We start from the raw sequence: 17,481 nt of genomic DNA, 5'->3' as shown, positions 1-17,481 counted from the left end.
GGATGAAACGGGACAGTTAAAGCTGTTTTGTATAGCACAAAAGCGTTACTTCAGTTTGAATAGCCCCAAGCCCCAGTGTGCATTGAAGCGCTTGCATGGTGTATTGTAATGTACATTGTATTAATGCAGAGATCACTTGCAAAAGTTTATATGAGTGGGACTGTGAAACATACTTTGAAATTTACAGGGAGGGGTGTGTAATGGAATGTTATGACACATTCTCGATTGTATTTTGATAGAATAAAGAATAGGAAGACTTGAAATGCATAATGGTAGAGGTTTATGTTGAAGAACTTACCAGAACAAGAAATGTCTAAATGTTCAAAATCTGAGCATAGTGCATTATTAGGTCTACACATTTACATGTAGGCCTACTTACAAGTACGAACAGAATTTGCTAGTTTTAAAAGTTTGCCATTTATAGTAACAGAATATTCATGTAAATAAAAATGGGGGGCACTCAAATCATTTTTTGATGGGGGTGTGCCTCACGAAACTCTGAAATGGGGGTCTAAGGAACTGAATACAAAGGTAACATAAGGGGTCGTGGCAACTAAATATTTACCAGGCGGTGTGAAAAACTGGTCTACGGGACGGGATCGCGGCCGTGCCGTGCTGCGGTGCTCATGCTGACAATGTTGGCAGAGCTGGGGAACTGAGATGTCTCGTAACGGGGGTCTTACAAGCGGGGCAGGGCGGCTTCTGAACTGAACTTTTGTCATTGGGAGTATCTAGAGAACTGAAAATTAGGTCTGAAAAAGGGGGTCATCAAAGCGGCACATCCCTGTACCACCAATGTACATGTATGTGAGTGCCCCCTCCCCAGGGACTGATACACAATAAAATAAAACTTGAAATTATACCTGAGAATAACTCTAACGTGTAACTAATTTCACGTGTACATTTACATGTACCATGAAGAAGGTTGAGTAAAAAAAACCTCAAAGTGATGATATTTTTTATGACAACATGTGCTTTATTCTTTATTCTGTGCATGTGAGTTATATAAAAGTGTTGCTATTTATTATTTTCATCATCAAACTCTCTACTCTATTCTTTAAATTGTGACTGAAAAGGTGTTTTCTATCTTTATTCAATATTGTAAAGGAATTTTGAATGCAACATTATAGAAATGCATTGCTTGTGCAATGAAAAGATGTTCTATTATTAATGATTCCAATCCAAGCATGAAGACAGGTGATGAAGATGAGAAAAAAGGAATTTGTCGATTGGTGACAGGAAATGGTCAAAAAGGCTTTCACCTGCTCATCATCAAACCATGGAGAGAGTCATTGACATTCCTTGAAGAGTTCATAGTAGGTCCATGCTCTTGGTGAGGTAAGGTTAGGTCTTGGCACTAAAAATGAATCATCTTGGACACCATTCTCACTACCTTCCTAAAACTAGTTTACTGGAAATTAGTAGGGCTATTATCGTACAGAAAATTCTCTGTCGATATCATGCTAAAAATATCTTAACGATATTGATAACTATCGACAAAAAACTATATTCAATACGCATTTTTTAAATGCATTTTGATAGAGATGTCACATACTCGCGTTGGTCAAAATTTGTATCTGCCGCTGTACCAAGAAAGAACGCTTTAAAATCCACGTTCATTGGATATTTGGATGTAATCTTTTAACAAACATATTTAGCATAAATACATCCTCACCTTTCACATTATTTTAGGGTTGGATGAAGTTTTATCAATGATTTGGGGGCTTTTTGGACATTGCTCTGGGCAGTCAACATCTTTCGTCTATCCGCCATTTTGATATCATGCTGTATATCTCAAACGTAGAGGGCAGCAACACACGGCCGTGTGCTGCCTTCTACGGTAGTTGGTACTGTACTTCGCTAAAATTGAGCTTGCTCTTGTAATGTTTTTTTATTCGAGCAAATGGAGTCGAGTGCAGTCACGATGTTTAGATTGTCACGATGATAGCGAAGTGGGGGTGAGATTGTGTTTTGTGGCTAGTAAGTATTCGTATTTTGTTGAGATTTTGGAGTAATTTCTGTCGCTATTTTGTGCAGTTTGAGGAAAAATACTTTTTCCATGATTTTCCGTTTCCGTGAATTCTGTGAAATTGCGGAAAATCACTGTGTCCCTACTTAATAGCGGGTATTATCGACAATGAGAGAAAGGTTATTGATAACGCTAAGTGGCATAAAACAAGCGATTATCAACAAGACTAGCGATAAAGACGTTATCAATAACAGCCCTACAAACTAGTGTAACGTGTAGTGAAAAACAGTCGAAGCGATCTTCCAAACCAGTTCAGAAAACCACCTCGAGATGTAGTTTTCAAGATCGCTTTGCCTCGTTAAACTGGTTTTAGCGTAAGGACACAACTGTCTTCGGGAAGCACATTTTGAGCGCGCTACTCCACTCGACAGGTGTAGAATGCCTATGCAGCGGTTTCAAATTTTGCTCGAAATGTGTCACCCCACTGAGAGCATTTCCATAGCAACAAGATCGCTTTACGTGAAGTGATTTTGAAAACCGCTTTAGTGTGATCAAGTGGGAACGCTAGCAAAGCGATCTTCCAAACTGGTTTCCTGAATCGGTTTCCAGTAAACTAGTTTTAGAAAGCATAATGAGAACGAGCACATGGATTTAGCCTATGCATTCACATTGTTTTCCATCTTTTCCTTTTTTACTTTTAGAATCAGAATGAAAGATTGTACAGCATATTTTTAAAGGGCATTTTCAAGCCCATAAAGTTTAACTACCGGTACTGGTAGCTTTGAACAGTTAATCATTTTATTGCTGTGATTATAAGGAATAATTTTACATTGCAAACTTGATTAGCAGTTCAAGATTTTGGGGCTCCAACTATTGCAACCAAATTATGTATAGTCCTATGTCCAAACACCTGCTATACAAATTTTTTTTTATTTTAAACAAAAAGCCTAGCTAAAGCATAGCAAATAGCTATAGCAAATATGCGATACCAGGAAAAAATTTCCATGTACTGATTTTATGAATCGAGGGCCTGCTTCAATAATAATCAATTGATCTATATCAAGTTTAAAGGAGAATGAAACTCTTGGAGCAAGTTAGCTTTTGTGAAAGCAGAAAAATAAAAAAATAAGATCAACAAAAGTTTGAGTAAAATAGGACTAGCAATAAAAGAGTTATGAGCATTTGAATGTCGAGATCACTAATGCTATGGAGATCCTCCCATTGGCAATGCGACCAAGATCTGTGATGTCACACACGTACAACTCTCCTATTTGGACACTGAAAATATACCCTAAAACATTTCTTTTTGCTCATTCTAATCATATGACAAACGATTCATCAATGATATAATGTTGTGAAACCTCTGTACTTGTCATCTCATAAAGAGAACACCTCACCTTGTGATAGACTCTATAAAAGTGAGAATATAAGTGAAATAAGTACTAAAGTAATGAGGGAGTTGTACGTGTGTGATATCACAGATCTTGGTCGCATTGCCGATGGGAGGATCTACATGGCACTAGTGATCTCAATATTCAAATGCTCATAACTTTCTTATTATTCATTCAATCTTCCTCAAACTTTCAACAATGTGTTCCTTTGATTTTTCTCTTTGATATGGATTCAGCTGGTTTCAAGGGTTTCATTCTCCTTTAATTAAAACTTGTGTAGAACTACATGTGTAGATACAGATTATTTTTTTAATAAAGTCTTCTTCTTAGACTATCCTTCCCCTGTGTATAATTTTGAGAAAATGGTTGTTTGTTGATGGAAAGCATTGCCTGGGGATATCTATTTGATTCCATCAGAACTCTTCTTTATACTAAACTTGATAGTGTAGCAATAGTTTATGAGGAGGATTGTCATCTCTGAAGCATTCATTTTTTTTACCTACAGTAGGCCTATACAGTGCCCTAAGAAAATCCTCAGGAATGTTTGGCCTGCCTTCATGAGCACAACTTGTTCTCCAGCAATATGATTGTACATGTACATACATGTATAGGCCTACATGTTCATTTCTTAAAAAAAACATTACATGGGGTATTTCATAATTCCTGAGCCAACCATATTTTTAATGTAGGGAGCATTGCTTGAAACAAATAGTTTGATTATTGTTACAAGCTACTGCAAATCCTTGCATCTTATTGGCTGTGACAAAATAAGCGAGTTCAAATCAAAATTATGAAATGCTCCCCGGTTGAAATCAGACTGGGGAGCGTTTCATGAAAGGACATATCAGACCTTTTATCCGACAAGTCCCATTTTATCTGACAGTTACCATAGTTACAGTGCTTCTCAGCCAATCAGAATCAAGGAAAGATATCAGATCTGACAACTTGTCAGACCAAAATGTTGATGAAACATTTCCCAGAACGTATACAGTTTTTCACTCTGACTAATGTACATCGTGTAGGGCTACATGTACAATGTACACACCCCCTCCCTCCTAATATTTTGCTTTGTAGGTTTTCATGATTTTTTTAGTTTTTTATTATTTTGTGTTTGTGTTTACTAACTTTTTATTAGCCTACTTGTTTCAAAACAATTTGCAAGCTACATGTATGTACCATGCAGTGTTAACAAATGAAATCTTCTTTCTTACCAGTTTGATGATAATCTACTGATTTAAGCAGACAAGATACAAGTCTGTAGAAAATGGATGTCAATTTCCTCTACACAGAACATTGTAATTGGCAAATGAAGAAAAGTGGGTCTTTATGCGTGCCTTGTAATCAATTTGATTATGATGTATTTTAGAGCAGACTGTAGAAAATGTTCTCCTCATTGCAGTACTTTGATGTAAATGTTGTGATGGAAGCATTCACACAGAAAGAAACATGTAGCAATAAGGAATGTACTTTTGAAGGATGGTTAGAATTTTCTCTTTTGTTTTTGACCCCTATCAATCTTGTTGATTATAAGGATGCTAACTTTGTGATTTAGATTTTATTTTAGGACCTTTTTTCCCCCTTTTTAAGTAATTATGAAAATTTGTTTGGTTGTTGTTTGTTTGGGGGTGTTTCTTATAAAGTGAATATCATGCAGATAAATGTATATCGTCAGGGGTCATCTGAACCGTCATATCACACATACAATGGTGCAACCCCATATCAGAGAAAATCGACTTTAAAGTTTGCTATAATTTTCACACTTTTTTCCCCAGCCTCACAACATGATCGGCGAGCCAGAGAAACAAAATTTATTGTATGTAATATTTCATCAGCTGACTTCACAGAACTTAAACACTTTAAATATGTTCATTTTCTGGTTGGTTCACTAACTTTTGAGTACCACTGTATATGATATACTCTAAAAAATAAAAAATAAACTTCATTTTATTTCGTAAATAGCTTTCACAGATGTTGAGAAAAGAGTGCAGACACTTCAGCTGAAAAGTTGTCTGAAAACTTGTAGATCATGAGTAACCTCTGACTCTTTCTTGTTTGAATAGAGTTTATTTCTCAAATGGTTAAGAAGAGAATTCCTTGTGTTTGTCACTATCATGTGACTGACATTGTGATGCAGATATAATTTTCAGCTTGTCTGAATGACTCTAATGTTACAAAAGATGAGGAATCGTCCAGACAGTTCCTTGTCATATCGCTGATTGAGAACGAAGAGTGCAGGCACATGGGAGAGTGATCCATTGATTAGAGTTTATTGCTGACAGCGGAAATCTAAATTGTTTGATGGAAGCTGTGAACTTGGGAGGGAATCTCATGGTCTGGGCTGGGATGCAAAGATGGCAAATTGCAATTCATGTTTCATTCGCTATTGATTTAGATAGATTGTCTTAAGTATTTTCTGTCGTCGATTTTGAACCCTTGCATGGGGCTGGCTGCACTTTTGTATTATGATGGTTAACTGTCATGTTTGGCCACATGATTTTTATGTTGCAATGTACTTTCTGAGATTTTGTTTTGTAGAAGATTGATGCTTTCTACAGTTATTTTAACACTGATGGAAGAGGGGAGCTTATGTACACTACACATGTAGTTTGTACTTTTGAGTACATTGTACATTAGACCTACGTGTATGATTGGAATGAATTACTCCTAATTTGAGTGAAATTACATTGAAAATGCAAAAGATGTGTAAAAGATTGAGGAAGTGTTGCTGATTGGAAGCTAAAAGAATGTAGATGCAGGAAACAATTTTGCTTCATGAGAAAGGCTTGAAAATCATTCAGCTACATAGATCTGGTACATTTACAAAAACCGAGCTTCGTTAAATCATGAAATCTTAACCTAAATGATCTTATTGAAGATCGCCAATACAGTGCGTATGGGACGGGGTATGTATTATTGCTTGGAAGAAGACCCAGCATTTAGAAATTTCGTTATTTCCCAGCAATTATACAATTTCTTCCAGTATCACTTGACAATTTTTTTTATTCACTTGGTGGTCATTTCATTGGATTCTGTTCGAACACATTTATTAGATCATTGCCACAGCTGTCATGAGACTGGTAATGGTGTCAACTGTCAATTCCAAGTGCATTCACAAAATAATGTACAGCTGTAGGCCTGCATCCAACATGTTAACTACATGTATGTAAAGCAGCAAGATGCAATATTCTTAATTGAGTTTATGTGAATGTGCACTCTAAAGCAGACATTGTTTTGATGAATTAACAAACTACATGTATTACAAAATTTAAATTTTGTATATTGATTCATGGATTCCTACTAGAACAATTCCCTGATTATATTTAGTGATCATTGCAATCTACGATCAAAATATCCTTTGGGGCGGAGAAAGTTTAAATATAGATAAAAAAGCTTCTAAAAAATCTTTCTAGCTAATTAGGCGGTGCTGCACCCGCCCGAGTTTTCTCAATCTCGAGATTTTAGCCCGATCGGCCCTCTTTGCGATTAATCTCGAGATTCAAGAAACCCCATCTCCACCATCGCAAGAAGAGCGATTCCTGCTTGAGCGAGGCATCGATGCATTATGGTCTGACGCCGTGAATAAATAATCCCGAGTGCGTCTGCACCCGCGAATTAGTGGGATAATTTGTATAATAGCACGCTATTTTGCAAAGAATCCTAAGTTGACTTTGGATTGCAATCTGGAAATTAATCCTACGAACTAGCGTGATAATTGCGTCTCCATTACAAATAATCTCAAAATTGTTCAGATTGGGATATTTTGCCGGATCAGAAATACCGGCAAGCGCGCCAATTGAAAACGGGATGATGCAGACGGCCCTTTTGTAGCATGAATTCAGACTGCAGGTTTGAAAGGAAACCCTTTGATTTACCATGTCAGATAATTTATGGTGAGAGGATGTAACATGAATGTTGTATGCTATTTTTAGCTTTACAAATAAACCTGTAATATGTGGGGGCAAATTATAAAATGGGAAAAGAGGGTGGGGTGAGGGAGGAGGAGGTGGCAGAGAAAAAGAGGGAAAAAAAACCAAGTGTGTGAAAAATAATGTATTTGTTATGTACACTGTACATGTTGCTCCCACATGTACTAGAACACTTGATGATCAAAGTACTACCAAGGAGCTTTTGAAAGCTCCTTGATACTACCAGGTTAAATGTACCCCACACTTTCAATATTTGCATGTAGTTCATTATGTTTAATGAGCTATAAATGAACATCACAAAAACATTTACTTTTCTCCAAATTATATAAGGAAGCAATATTTCATGCTTTACCTTTGTTATGTCTAAAAACTTTTATTGGGAATAAAATCTTACTTTGAAAATAGACATGTTCCAGACATTTAGAATGTCAGGAAGTTTGGATAATGAAATTTCAGAAGAAAAAGAAAATCTTCTCTGTCAACTGTCACTTTCAGTGGAGAAAATATGTTTTGGAGTTGAAGGATTATTATTAACTATCATAAGATTTATTTATAAGCATATGTCACACTTGTATATATGGAAGTACATATATGTATACTCTCATCTTAGCATGTGTGAATGATGTCTAAAAATAGTGGAGCAGTTCACAGTGAAAGAAGAACAGATTGATGTTTGTGCTCAAACAAATGTTTTGTCCTCTTTACTATTTTGGTGTAAGTTTACAGCACCTTATAGATTGATCTGGGAGTAGGGGTTCAAGCTTCTTGTATTCAACTTTTATGTTTTTTTTTCTGCTTTGAAATGCTGATGAAGTCGTATTAAAGTCAGTCCAATTTTTATTTTTTCTCTTGTCATTCAGAAATCCTCCTCTAGTGAGACCCAAGATGATGTTAGTACCACCAGTAGAGAGTCTAACAACAGCTCCAACAGCAATAGCAACACCAGTCTTCCAAGCATTGCTGCCACATCTGCACTGAACATCCCCACCTCGACAATGGCGGCGACGGCTAACGTCCGCCTGCCCATTTCGGACAAGAGGGCCCTCTTTCAAGAGAAAGTGCGGCAGAGTAACGAAGCGTGTCAGAACGCAGACTTCCAGCGAGCCATACGCCTCTACACTGAAGCACTGGACCTGGATCCAGCCAATCATATATTGTACAGTAACCGCTCGGCAGCGCATGTGAAGTTGAAAGATTACGAGAGGGCACTCACGGATGCGATCAAGGCCAGGGAACTAAATCCAAAGTGGCCAAAGGTAAGAATATTTCATAACAATTCTTTTCTCAGGGTAGCCACTTCAGTTGTAAGCTGCTCTTTCGCAGCAGGCCCTGTATAACAAGCTGAGTGCCTGGCAAGAAGGCAGAATGGCCCGGCCCACCTTCATACATCTTCTATATGAATCAGCCAATCATATACTTAATAAACAAAGTAGTCAAAGGTAAGAATATTTCATAACAATTCTTTTCTCAGGGTAGCCACTTCAGTTGTAAGCTGCTCTTTCGCAGGAGGCACTGTGTAACAGGCCGAGTGCCTGGCAAGAAGGCAGAAGGGCCCACCTTCATACGTCTTCTATATGAATCAGCCGGGATTGAACCTTCTGTTGACGAGGAGGGATCTTTAAACACTGACCAGTGACCACCATGCCAAGTGTGACTTCCTTCAATTTCTTTAGTTTTAGCTCATCGAATGAGGACTGTGGCTACATGTAATTTCATTCAGATTTTTTTCTTCTCATCTTTGCAAGAGCTTCACTGTCTCATAGACATTAAAAACAAATTGTGTTGCATCTGTTTCTTATTTCAATGGTTAACTCAGTTTAAACTAGTTAAACAAATGATTGAAATTAATGATTAAAAAAATCAAAATTCTGCATTTACATGTATTGCATCACTTGTCCGAGACAACATGAGAACATATAAAATATGGCAGCAGTGCTTATTTTTAGCTCCAGTATCACAGCAATCACAAATGAACTTTGACACCTTCATACTGTGCATTAAACCTATTTGATGGTTGAAATGACAGGTGGTATATTAGTGACAAGCCTAACTACCTCACTTATTCCATAACTAGGTCTTTTGATTCATGCTGATTTCTATTTGTAGGGAGAGAGAGCATAATGATGGGGCAAAACAAACGTGTGTACCTGTGTGGATAACGAAAAAGGCCAAGTTCAAAATGTTTTAAGACAATATATTTCTTTACTTCTTCCTGATCTACATGTATGCTCGCCATAACTCAAAGGATACCCCTGTGACCGATTGGTATCAAATGATACACATAAATCTTGAGCTGCAATTCATCTAGAACGTTTAGAGTTTGATAATGTTCCCTTGCCTTTTCTGAAAACTAGATCTTTATGGCTCTGTATCTACATGTACATGTACATCTGACACTGCCTTTGATTGTCTCATTTTCAAACTTTACTTTTTATTCTATAGTCTTCGACTGAATCACTGAAATTCCACACCTTCAGAATGTTGACACAAGCATCCATAAATATATTTGTTCAAACATTTCACAATAGACTCCCTTTCGTCATAATCAAATTGCCCGGTCTCAAACTCCACCCCATACAAAGTTACAGTAGCGGCAAGCATGTGACCCCGTACCGAATCCATTGGTACAGAGTTGTGCCAGAAGCGACAGCCCTCTGCCACTGCTCATAAAAAATTGAACACATATTGAGCAGAGTTTATATATGTTGCCGTGGTAATGACCCTTCGCCTAAAGGGGACTCCCTTGCAAGTACTGTACTGGCTTGCTAGATCTTTGTCTCTTTCTCCCTCTCTCCCTTTGTTTCGTAAGAAGGGCAGTCGAGGTATATCCAGAGTCAAGTAGGTTGGTTAGGAGAAATAGGTTCATAATCAACATTATTCAAAGAAAATGCATTTCAATTGAAAGTTTGAATCAAATTTATAAGTAATTGTATAATTATTTGCCTAAGCATATCACAAATTTTAGAGTTACATGTAGATCTGAAATTACAATAGAGGAGTAAAGTGCATGTTGATCACATCATTTTCTGTTTTACATATAGTTCTTTTAATTCATCTTCGGGTATGTCTAAAGTCATTTTTAGCAACAAAACAACTACAGAACACAGGATAATGATCTTAAAATTTAAATAGTAGCATAGTACATTTTAAGTTTATGTATGCAGATTTTTCATTTTTTTCCATACATGCTAAAGTGCCTTTCCCTCTGAATTTGAGTTGTGTCTACATCATTTCAATTAGAATAATTTTGAATTTTATTTAGATATTGTGAGATTTAGTTATTTCATTGGATTCCCTAAGTGATTAGTATGAAATCTTAAATGAAAATCCACAACAACCATACTGAAACAATTGTTGACATGTAGTCTTGACTTGGAGTCATTGGTCTGACAAAATTTGAATACAGAGTACCCGGTATGCACCTCTACACCACTTATTTTCAAGTTTAGAGTTACCCATGAAATCTGCAAACAATACCTCATACATTAATAATGAGAACATTTATATTGTTGTGTTACGTGTATCTTATTGCAGTTACTGATTTTTCTTTAGAACTTTGGCCACCAAAAGGTTTGAACTATTGTCAATTACAATATTACAGACTTTCTTGTGGACAATCAGTGGTCTTTAAATGTACATGTAGCTTTTAGCCACTTTCTTTCTGTGTTTGGGGCTTTGTTTCATATTTGTGCTGATTTGTTTATAAAGCTCACCAGGGACAAAATATAATGTGATTTTATTCTATCATTGTTGTTGTGTGGCTACATTAAGTTAACTGACCTACATGTAGATTCTGTTTCATTTACTTTATTGAGAAACATTTTTTTTTCATTGTCTAGTAAATAAAATAAAGGGGGCTCTCCTCACCAATGAATAAACAAGATTGTGTCTAATATAGTACATATTTAAATGAGATATGATACCACTGTTGAATTAAGTTTTCAGAAAAAATATTGAGTTGATCTTCCTTGTCAATGGATGTCTGTTTCAACACCTTCTGGTACATAGTAAAAATTTCATTGAGACCAACTTCAAATGATATATTTCAAAATGATAGCCACTGACATTGTTGACAATTTTTTTTTTAAAGTTTGTACTAAGCCTGAGTCGAATCGATTTTAAAATCGATGTTCGATCGATGTCATCGAACGCCGGTGCAGATTTTGCAAAATCGGTGCATCGAAAAAAAAAAAAAAATACGTCGGCCGGCCGATTCATTTGGTTCACACAATCAGACATCAAAATAAACAGTAATATCCAACTTGACTACTACTTACTTCATTTATATTGCCCCCAAAATGAAACCGATTGTGTAATTATGATGCCTATTCACCATTAATTTGAAGTTTATTTCGATCATAGTTCGAGTCTTACTCGTCTGCCCGGCTCGTCTGCTCGTGCCGAGATAATTTATGCACGATGAATTTATGAATGGAAGTCGCCATTCATCGTGCATGCGCAGTACCGTACTGTCAATCATATCAGAAAATGGCCGGAAAATTGATGCGATCAACGTAAAGTATATCTTGCTTTTCATGAACAATATTAATATCATGACCATAGAACATGATTTAATCGTAATATTTAACAATAATTTGCATATGATAATCATTAATATGAACTTAGAGCTTGATGTGAAACGTTTGTATTTCGTTTAAATTTTCAATGGCGGACATCACATGACGATCGACTTGAGTGAGTGCACTTGTCTAAAAAAATAATTATCACGTTAGGATTGATTATCGAACATTGTCAACATGTAGAAACTCTTTTGAAGATCGTAATATCACCATATAATAATATTTTACATGACAAAACAGAGAAAAATTACGTTTGATTTTTTCCCCATCAATATGAAGCTTGTTTGTGCCCAACTTTGGGCTCTGATTTCATGAATGGAAAATATGTCAGACGACATCGAACGCGCATGCGCATTGTGCTTCTTTTCTCGGAGACGTCCAGAGATGGAATAAAAAATAAAAATAATGCCAGTATAATACTATTAATTCTTCCATATGAACATAACATACTTTGCTGACATCGTCAATTCTTTTAGTATGGCCATAAAATCTTATTAAATCGTAGTTATTTAACATCCAATAATAATTTATATGAATTTAGAGCTCGATCCAAAAATTCGTATTTATTTCGATCACAAAGCTCTTGTGTCTAAAAAAAATGGATTATCATTATCAGGATTAAATCTCGAACATCGCCAGAACTCATATTCCACAATCTTTTCTCACAATCGTTATATCAGCATTGAATACCAATTCAAATGACCATCCAGAGAAAATTACGTATTTATTCCCATCAATTTATTTGGAGCTAAGTTTGGATCTAACTACCCCGCCAACTACACAATCTCAGGCAAGTTACAACGCTCTCCCCGCTGTTTGCACTTGTTAGATGGCGCTGGCAAGCACGCCTGTCGTTTCGGGAGAGTGAGTGTACGGGGCTGGTGTGTGCGAGTCTGGACTGCGAATGCTAGTTGACCGAAAATCATTCGGATCGACTCTGCGTGATTCATGTCTTTAATATTGTTTCATTTTAAACTTATATCTTATCATCTGCAAATATCATTGTTGAAGATATTTTGGGAAGAATTCTGCATTGCTCCCCGGCCTTTTTTGTGTTTTGTGATCATGGAAAATACAAACGAACTTTGCTCTGTCATTTGCTTTTGCAACGCTCACCCGGCCAGCGCCAGCGCAGACCGTCAGTGCATGTAGTGCATGCATAGCGCATGCATCGACGGCCGGCCGGCCGGAGCCAAAAAAAGACTTGATTTTTCCCGCCTTCAAATTTCGATGCATCGATGTTCGATCGAATTAAAGCTGTCGAACACCGGTTTTCAAAATAATCGATATGACTCAGGCTTAGTTTGTACCTCTTTGTGCAAATTTGCTACAATCTGAGATTGTGAAAGACTGAAAAGTTCCTTGAGCTTTGCTGAAGTGATAGCTTTGTCAATACACCACAGATGAGGTGTGAAATACATTATAAGAATGTGATACTTCATGGAATATTTAATTTATTCTAGTTACAAAGGGCATGTATATATAAATGCTGATATGACATGCAATGCATTTTGACCTTGAGTTATACTTTTGATTGATATCTAGAATAGATGCAGTTGTAGTGAAATATTTTGTTTGCACTTTTGAGCTGTTGATAGAATATACCGGTAATTGAATATATAATATTTATTCAGAAGTAGGAAACAGGTGCATTTTTATATTTGCCTTGTGAGGAGATGCCTATACACATACATTAGAACAGTTTTCTATGTCTCTGTGTGGTAAAAGAGACAGGCACTGAATATAAAAGCATAACTACACAACTCAGGAAAAAGATAATCAATACCTATTGTCCTACTTTCAGAAATATTTAATTGAAAGACATGCAAAGATTACACTTTATGTATAGTATACTGTATATTTCACAAAAAAATATAAAGTGAAATAAGCTTTTATTTTTATAAGCTTTTTTATATTACAGCTGCAGAAACTACAGAGGCTACATACAATTGATTTTATGGAATTTCCTAATCAATAAATAAAGGAGAATAAGGCTACATTTTTCAAGGCAGCTGATGATATCGAAACAATTGACATTATTTACTTCATATTGGATCAATGACCCTGTATGGCATAAACACACCTATGAAACAAAAAGTCAATAGTAAATGAGCGTAAGATCCCCCTAATTGTGCTTATCTGCATCAGAAAGCCCCCCAAAGCTATTGATTATTTCACATCAGAAATTCTTCTTAGTGAGTTTTTTGTTTGAAGGAGAAGCAGAAATTGTTGTTTTGTTTGGATGCTGTAGTGTAGAACGCCTTCATTGATTTATGCAGCAATGAGGGCTGATGCCAAGCTTGGGCTTTTATAAATAGATCAATAGATTATTGATAATACATTTGAGATGTTTTTGATTTGTGAATCTTTGTTTGGAGGAAGCATTGAAAATTATAAAATTGTTTGGCTCCAAAATAGATTATTGATCATTTGGAGCTATTTGACATGTTTTTGATTGTGAATCTTTGTCAGGAGAAGAGCATTGGAAATTGTAAAATTGTTTGGCTCCGAATATAAAGTACATAAGCATGATAAGTACACATACCAGGCCAAAGTTTAGTTGCTCGGTCCACCGGTGCCGATGAAATAAAGAAATACATAAGAAATTCACAGTGTCAAAATCTATGAAAATGAACAAGTTTTAGAACTAACTTTGGGCTAACCAGAAAACATTGTATTACATGTTACATGAATGTTGGCCTTTGTTCAAACTGGACCACCTCTTTGCCAGATTCACATCAATTTTTGGCCTTGAGGTATTTAATAAACCAACTCATTTCCATAAAATGCTATGGGACAATACATATGTAGCTAGACAGCCATATATAATATAGTTTTATTAGAAATATTTTGAATGGTTGAGGAAAGAAATTCAAATTTTCTGTCTGGGAGTTTTTTAATCCATTATTTCTATATTCTTCAAATTTATTTTGAACTTGATATCATGGTATCAAGGTCTCCGGGTATTTATTGAGGGTAATAACAGAAGGCTGATAAGTGCCCAAGTTCTGAGCTTACCTGTTACAACTGATAAACAAATGATGACTTGCTTACCAAATTTGAGCCCCCCCATAAAAAGTGGAGATTTAATTTAATACCTGCTACATTGTAAAAATGCTGTTTAAAAATTTAAGCACGTTGTTTAAGCCTGTCACTCAACAACTACTGTTTAAACAGGTAAAACAATTACAAAAAAGTTTAAACAACTTGTAGTTAGAGTGACAGGCTTTAACAACGTGCTATTTTTTTTTTTACTAAAAGCAAGATCTGAGACTATGAATGGACAACATGGTTTACATTTACATTATACCTAGTATAAAACTTGTAAGTTGATACAGTGTCAGGAGTACCTCAAGACAATTTTGAAATGATCATGTTTCTTATGAATGAGAATTCATTGTCATTTGAAAGTATTTTTTCGTATTATTTGCCATATTGACTGAATGAGCATTGCATTGATTCTATTGACTCATTAGATTATCAGAATAGATTATCCTTGGGAACTCTAAAGATCATTCCAAAATTATTCATTCTTGGTCATCATTCTGCCCCAAGAATAAATTTCTCTCAATAATCATGGAAGTATTGTTTTCTGTTTAATCTCTATTTTCATCACTTACATTTTTGTTTTCATTCAATCTATTTCACACCTTTCAAAACCATGAGAAAATTTACTTATCCCATGATTTTATGGGAAAAGTTGCAATTTTTAAACCTTGCATTCTTTTCAATCAGAAGGTATTTGAATTGATTTTCTAAAAATGTACATTTTACACCAGTGGATGGGATAGAAAGCATGAGCATTTTGTCATTGTGGGAATACTTCAAAGGTACATGTATGCCTCTTTCACCAAATTGAATACATGTACTGTATATTGTAGATGGTTCTTTCTACATTTACACTGCTGACATTGGCGGATTTTGTATTAGATTTTAAAAGTCCTTAGAGTAAATGAGGAGAGACTAGTGGCTGTTCCATAGATAAATCTTTTACGTATGCACCAAGTTTGCAGATCATTATTGCTTTATTCTATATACATTATGTACACACTACATGAGATTATCTGGCTAGATTATCCTTGGGAAAGCAACAGATCTTTCCAAAATCTAGCCTTTTTTCATCATTTCATTCATTTATTTTGTCATTACATGAAGTTGTGCTGATATGATGCATTCATATTTCCGTGCATGAGAAAATTGTCTATTCCCATGATGATTTTATGGGAAAATTGTACATTTTTGCAATTTTTATCAGATTTTTATTGCTGTAAAGAGAAAAGAAAAATATGCATGTCAAAATCAGTGATTATAAAATTACATGTACATTTCGATTGAGATTATTCAAGGTCACATCTTCTATTTCGAGAATCCTTTCTTACAAAAGATTTAATATATGCTATTTTATATACAATTTGAGAATGCTTGTAGTCGCTTGTATACACATTGCAACCTTAGAATTAATCTTGTTATGACATTTGATACACACAGCCAAACAAGGATGTAGGCCAAGTGAATCGAAATCTCTTATAAATCCCAATAAGACAAATTTAGTTTACAAGAATGATTTATTTTCTTATTTATAAGATACCCATGTAATTTTGAACTTGTGGGGATCAGTCATGCCAGTTCCATGGGACTAGTAGGCGCCCTATAATCTCACTGTTACTATCTTATCTCATTTGCAGATCTCTAGATCTGAATATTAAACTATTTTTACAATTATCTTTAGATTCACAATTTGAATGTTTTTGTTGTTCTCCATAAGTAAACAAATCTGCATTCTCCAGAAAGCTCTATAAAAGTCACATGTGTGGGCATTTCTACCTTGAATATTTGAGGGTTAACAGAATAAACATATTTGCATTCCCAAAATGATCGAAATACATTTAGTTGTTTTGCATTATTTTTTTCATTGTTCAAGATCGTGAGAACCGCTAGTGATTTTCTTCCTTTTGTAGGATCCCATAATCTGTATACATGTATATTCACAGTTATGTATTTCTGTATGGCTCCAGACATTGCAATGTCCAAATTCACGTATCATGTAATTAAATCATGTACCGTATATATTATGATATCAAAATATTTAAGCCTATTATATATAGTTCATGAATTTAAATTTTTAGTCTTTGCTATGAGATCTGGAATGCTCAGAAAAAGTTCTAACCTGAAAACTGTTATTTCTTCAGTTAGAGTTATACAGGTGGTATACATCTGTCAATGCTGCACTTATTTTGATTTATGGTAAACTCTCCAGACAGTTGGTATATTGGTCATTTTATTGTTTCATATCAAGAGAGGAAATTCAAGTTTAATGGCTTCATATCATAGCAATAAAATATCTCTTCTGGTTTTGATGGTCAATAAATTTGACATTGTTGTGGGCTTAATATTAAGCAGAGACCTCTTTCTGAAGTACCTACATGTATGGTATTCAATTTTTTTATTTGACGAAACAGATATTTGTGGATATGATTTTTATATTTAAAAAATTATTTTTATTAAATTTTTGAATGTTTTTATTTATTTAATTTAATTTTATTATTATTATTATTATTTTTTTTTTTTTGGGGGGGGGTGGTGAATTGAGGAGTTGCTATCCAATTCCTTTTATA

General features: G+C 35.2%; 1 protein-coding gene across 1 annotated transcript; it reads left to right on the top strand.

Annotated features, from left to right (window-relative positions):
- Positions 1-1,187: 1,187 nt before the first annotated feature.
- Positions 1,188-11,990, top strand: LOC129284302 (WD and tetratricopeptide repeats protein 1-like). The gene is made up of 3 exons (XM_064106263.1): positions 1,188-1,316; positions 8,147-8,542; positions 8,758-11,990. The coding sequence occupies exons 1-3, from the start codon at positions 1,188-1,190 to the stop codon at positions 8,920-8,922; spliced, it is 690 nt and encodes a 229-aa protein (XP_063962333.1). The 3' UTR covers positions 8,923-11,990.
- Positions 11,991-17,481: the final 5,491 nt, after the last annotated feature.

This window comes from Lytechinus pictus, chromosome 2, assembly GCF_037042905.1.
Source record: "Lytechinus pictus isolate F3 Inbred chromosome 2, Lp3.0, whole genome shotgun sequence".
In the NCBI taxonomy this organism is placed as follows: Eukaryota; Metazoa; Echinodermata; class Echinoidea; order Temnopleuroida; family Toxopneustidae; genus Lytechinus; species Lytechinus pictus.
Note: the sequence above shows the minus strand (reverse complement) of the source record. Positions and strands in the feature narration are given on the sequence as shown.